Here is a 5,471-nt window from a genome sequence, read left to right on the forward strand (position 1 = left end):
CCCATTGTGAGCTCGATCCCCATTGTAGGGCATGCAGGAGGGAGCCACTCAATGATTCTCTCTCATCATTGATGTTTCTCTCTCTCTCTCTCCCTCGCCCTTCCTCTCTGAAAAAATAAAAACAAAAACAAACCAGGCAGGTCTACTGGACAGTGCCTGAGACTAGCTATTGAAGTAAGAAAAGTAAAAAGTCCTTATTTTTATTCATTTTACTCAGAGTATATTTTACTGGAGGCCCGGTGCACAAAATTCGTGGACTTGGGGGGAGGGGTGTCCCTCGGCCAGGCCTGCACCTAGGAGCCCTCAGGGGATGTCCAACTGCAAACAAAAACAAACCAGGCAGGTCTACTGGACAGTGCCTGAGACTAGCCATTGGGGTAAGAAAGTAAAAAGTCCTTATTTTTATTCATTTTATTCAGAGTATATTTTACTAGAGGCCCAGTGCACAAAATTCGTGGACTTGGGTTGGGGAGGGTGTCCCTTGGTCCTGCTTGCACCTAGGAGCCCTCAGGGGATGTCCAACTGCTGTGGAGACAGGAGAGGATCCTGCCACCGCAGCTGCGCTCACCAGCCATGAGCCCGGCTTCTGGCTGAGCAGTGCTCCCCCTGTGGGAGCACAATGACCAATGTGCCGTAAGGTCAGGACAGTGGACAGTGGTCACCTCTGCAGGGACAGTGACTGGAAAAGACCACGAGGGGACACGTGGGGACTGTAATGCCTTGGTCCTTAATCAGGCTGCTAGCTACACAAGTGTGTTCACTTTACAAGAAGTGAGCCATATGCATCCCTGATACATATGTGCACTTTTCTGTATGTGTATCACAGTTCAGTACAGAATTTACAGCCCGGTGGGTGTGGCTCATGGTTGAGCATCGACCTATGAACCAGGAGGTCAAGGTTTAATTCCTGGTCAGGGCATAAGCCCCATTGTGAGCTCAATCCCCATTGTAGGGCATGCAGGAGGCAGCCACTCAATGATTCTCATGATTGATGTTTCTATCTCTCCCTCTCCCTCCTTCCCTCTTTTATTATAAAATAAAAAAAAATATTTAAAAAGAATTTTGGGAGTACATTTATTAAGGCTAGGGACAGTGAAACAAAGAGGAAGAGATTAGGATAGAAGAAGCAACAGGAGAGAGCCCAGGCTGGGCTGCTTTGGCTCACTGAGAAGTCAGAGAAAAGGGGGGGCTCTGGGACTCAGCCCCGTAGGTAGCAGACCTAAGCCAGCAGTTGGAGATCCTTAGAACTGCAATGGAGGCAGGAGAGGCTCCTGCCACCACCGCTGTGCTCACCAGCCCGGCTCAGGGCTTCTGGCTGAGCGGTGCTCCCCCTGTGGGAGCACACTGACCACCAGGGGCCAGCTCCTGCGTTGAGTGTCTGCCCCCTGGTGGTCAATGCACGTCATAGCGACTGGTCATTCCGATGTTTGGTCAATTTGCATATTAGCCTTTTATTATATAGGATCATTGAACCCTGATGCCCTCCTCAGTTTGTCCACAAGGAGTCTGGTGACTCTGGTAATACATGAGGGACACTGAAGGAAGGGGCTCCACAATCCAAGAGGCTGACTGTGGGGCTCCTTCCCAGGACTGCAAACTATCCTGCCTGCTGAAAAGGGTTTGTCGATCCTATTGCATGGAAACTTAATATTTATAAGGAAATAAAGTTAAATGGAGAGTGATCATGAAAATCTTTTATACCCTTCAGAGATTTGCTATGGTTTTTCTGCACTCAAAAAAAAAGTGGAGCTGATACCGGTTTGGTTCAGTGGATAGAGCGTCAGCCTGCGGACCGAGGGGTCCCGGGTTTGATTCCGGTCAAGGGCATGTACCTGGGTTGCGGGCACATCCCTAGTGGGGGACGTGCAGGAGGCAGCTGATCGATGTTTCTCTCTCGTCGATGTTTCTAGCTCTCTATCTCTCTCCTTTCTTCTCTGTAAAAAATCAATAAAATATATTTTTTAAAAAGTGGAAAAAACCTTTAACCTGCTTTAAAAATCTTTTAAAGAAACAAGTTCAGTGGGTTTTGAACCTATTTGTTAAAAATGTTACTTTTTAATTGGTTTGTAAGAAAGAAGGACCAATTGAGACGAGTGATATAAATTTATCAAATAAATTTCACTATTGAACCTATTTGTTAAAAATGTAACTTTTTGCCCTAACCAGTGTGGCTCAGTGGATAGAGCGTCGGCCTGTGGACTCAAGGGTCCCAGGTTCGATTCCGGTCAAGGGCATATACCTTGGTTGTGGGCACATCCCCAGTAAGGGGTGTGCAGAAGGCAGATGATCGATGTTTCTCTCTCATCGATGTTTCTCACTCTCTATCCCTCTCCCCTCCTCTCTGTAAAAAATCAATAAAATATATTTTTTAAAAAAATGTAACTTTTTAATTGGTTTGTAAGAAAGAAGGACAAATTGAGATGAGTGATATAAATTTATCAAATAAATTTCACTATAAACTATAGCACATAGGATTAAAAAATGAGCAAGAGCCCCACCAGCGTGGCTCAGTGGTTGAGCATTGACCTATGAACAAGGAGGTCACAGTTCAATTCCTGGTCAGGGCACATGCGCGGGTTATGGGCTCAATCCCCAGTAGGGGCTGTGCAGAAGGCAGCCTATCATGATTCTCTCTCATCATTGATGTTTCTATCTCTCCCTCTCCCTTCCTCTCTGAAATTAATAAAAAAAATAGTTTTTAAAAAATGAGCAACATTTCACTAGTATGGTAATAATGCAGTTCTCCCATTTGGAGCAAGGGATCTTTGAGGCAGTGAGGCATCTTTCGGCTGCCATTGAATCAGGTCTTTGAATTGCATATTTTGAAACCTAATGATACAGTCTGATCACAAAGTTCACCAAGGTATTTACTATTAAAAATACTATATAAATAAGATTTTAGAGAGGGCAGTTTTTTCTGCTGATAAACAAAAGTTTGAAACATTGTTAAATTTCTTGTTTTTGGTTAAACCTCACGTGAGGATATTTTTCCATTAATTTTTAGGTTTTTAAAAAATGAGCAAGATTCCACTAGTATGGTAATAATGCAGTTCTCCCTTTTGGAGCAAGGGATCTTTGAAGCAGTGAGGCATCTTTTGGCTGCCATTGAACCAGGTCTTTGAATTGCATATTTTGAAACCTAATGATGCAGTCTGATCACAAAGTTCACCAAGGTATTTACTATTAAAAAATACTATATAAATAAGAATTTAGAGAGGGTAGTTTTTTCTGCTGATAAACAAAAGCTTGAAACATTAAATTTTTTATTTTTTGTTAATCCTCATCTGAGGATATTTTTCCATTAATTTTTAGAGAGAGTAGAAGGGAGGGGGAGAGACACAGAGAGAGAAACATTGATGTGAGAGAGGCCCATCAATTGGCTGCCTCCAACACAAGCCCTGACCAGGGCCAGGGATAGAGCCTGCAACCCAGGTACATGCCCTTGAGTGCAATCGAACCCAGGACCCTTCAGTCTGTGGGCCGATATTCTATCCACTGAGCCAAACAGGCTAGAGCGAAACATTGTTTACTTTTCTCATTTCTATTTTCTGTGTTTTAATTTATGTGTAATATGTAAGTACAGTAAAAAATATGTACAGTTTATAAATAAAAGTACATATTGATGTGTTTCAAAAACAACTAAGTGGGGTGTGCAATAAAAAATGTGGGGAACACCAGCTGATTGGAAGGAAACAGAGAGGTTCTTAACTTTCTTCCGGACGAAGTAACAGGGTCATATCTGTAAGTGAGGGGGGCGGGCCTGAGGAATGGGGCAGGGCAGTCAGACAATCAGAAACCAGGGGTGTTCAGAGTAGTTAGAAGGAATGAGACCGTTTTAAGCCGTAGAGTTCAAAGTGCCGTGAGAAAAGCAGGGGGTGTGTTAAGACGGTCGGTGCACAGCAGGAAGGACTGCTGGACGGGCGTCCTGGAGGAAAGAAAGCTCCTTGCACACTGAAGCTGCCATGAAAGACCCCAGGACTCCCATTTTCTGAAACCAGATTTTTTAGATCAACTGTAAAACAGAACTCTCCAGGCTTAAAACGTCACTCAGAGGCTTTCTGATTCCTTTGATAATTATACCGAAATTTGGATTTTGTCAAAACAATATCTTATGGTAAAATTACAGTTTGTTATATTTCAAGATGACATATAGTGAGGGGAAAAGTATACCTGTATGTTCACTTGATAATCCGTGGGACCATGAATAGATCCATATAAACCAAATCCGACTATAGAGATTCTTCTATTAACTGTGAACCTGAGAGAATGAACCAAATATAAAATAACATACGTAACTCAGTACAAATTCATATTCTAAAGCAGGGGTGGGGAACATCTGGCCCAAGGGCCACATAAGGCCGGAGATATCATTGGGTCTGGCCCTGCCAAGGTATTAGGGTGAGTTAATTAAATGTTTGACCAAATACAGCAGGCTAATTGTTAAGTGAATGATTTTATATGGTCTACAAATGATGTTATAAATATCCAAATGGCCTTGGCAGAAAAAAAAGGTTCCCCACCCCTGTCCTAAAGGCTTATAAACTTTTTAAAGTGTTACCCAAAATGTATGATTTTGCTCAGAAAAAAGAAAAACTATCACAAATTAGACATCCTTAGAAATACCATCTGTTTACAAAAATAAAAAACAAAAAAACTCTAGAGCAACGGTTGCCAACCAGTGGTCCAAAGACCACTAGTGGTCCGTGAGGTCCGAAAGGTTGGCGACCGCTGTTCTAGAGTAAATGTTAACTTAATGGAAAGTGAAGGAGAACCTGTTTCCTTTCAGTCAAAGGAATTTATTTAACCTAAATACCCACTTTTGTTGTAACAGTGATTTTTGTCCAAATATGTTTGTACATCTTCATGAACAGATGTATCGGTCACCAGGCCTGAACCACGGCACTCCGAACTACGACAAGCATTAGCACAATGAATATTATCTGAGGACATCGCATTGACAACCTAGCACTGGGAAATGATGGCCAACAAGGCAGTCTCTACCCCTACACTTACGGCCTAATAAAGGACACTGATAATAAACAAATAAAGGAATGAATCATTATGAATGGTGGTAAGAGCTGTGAAGGAAGCAAAGGGCTGGGGACAGCACCTAATTAACAGGTGAAGCCGAATGAGATTTCACACTACAATGATCAGCAGGTCCAGTTTGGTCCTAACAGTTAAAACCACCAGCTCAGAATACTTCCTGTGCCGGTACTGAGCGTTAGTTCTTCACGAGTTACTTCCTTTAATCATCATAACAGCTCTACAAACTAAGTAACACGGGATTACTCTTATTATCCGCTGTTTTTATAGCTAAAGAAACGGGAGTTTAGAGAAACCAACTTGCCTGGATCAGAACCTGTGGCGGAGCCGGGACACAGATCCAGGTCTCCGCTAAAGCCCATTTCTTACCACTATGCTAAACTCCCGGGACAGGTGAGGACGACCTGGAACAACTCTTAATGTCT

General features: G+C 42.9%; 1 protein-coding gene across 1 annotated transcript in view; it reads right to left on the minus strand.

Annotated features, from left to right (window-relative positions):
• The window catches only part of BTBD1 (BTB (POZ) domain containing 1), a 31,021-nt gene that overhangs the window by 5,752 nt on the left and 19,798 nt on the right, over window positions 1-5,471 (minus strand). The window contains exon 6 of the mRNA XM_015567164.1: window positions 4,171-4,258. Within this exon, the coding sequence (XP_015422650.1) occupies window positions 4,171-4,258 (88 nt within the window). The remainder of the gene's footprint in view (window positions 1-4,170; window positions 4,259-5,471) is intronic.

The sequence above is a fragment of the Myotis davidii genome, unplaced genomic scaffold (assembly GCF_000327345.1).
Source record: "Myotis davidii unplaced genomic scaffold, ASM32734v1 scaffold1623, whole genome shotgun sequence".
NCBI lineage: Eukaryota > Metazoa > Chordata > Mammalia > Chiroptera > Vespertilionidae > Myotis > Myotis davidii.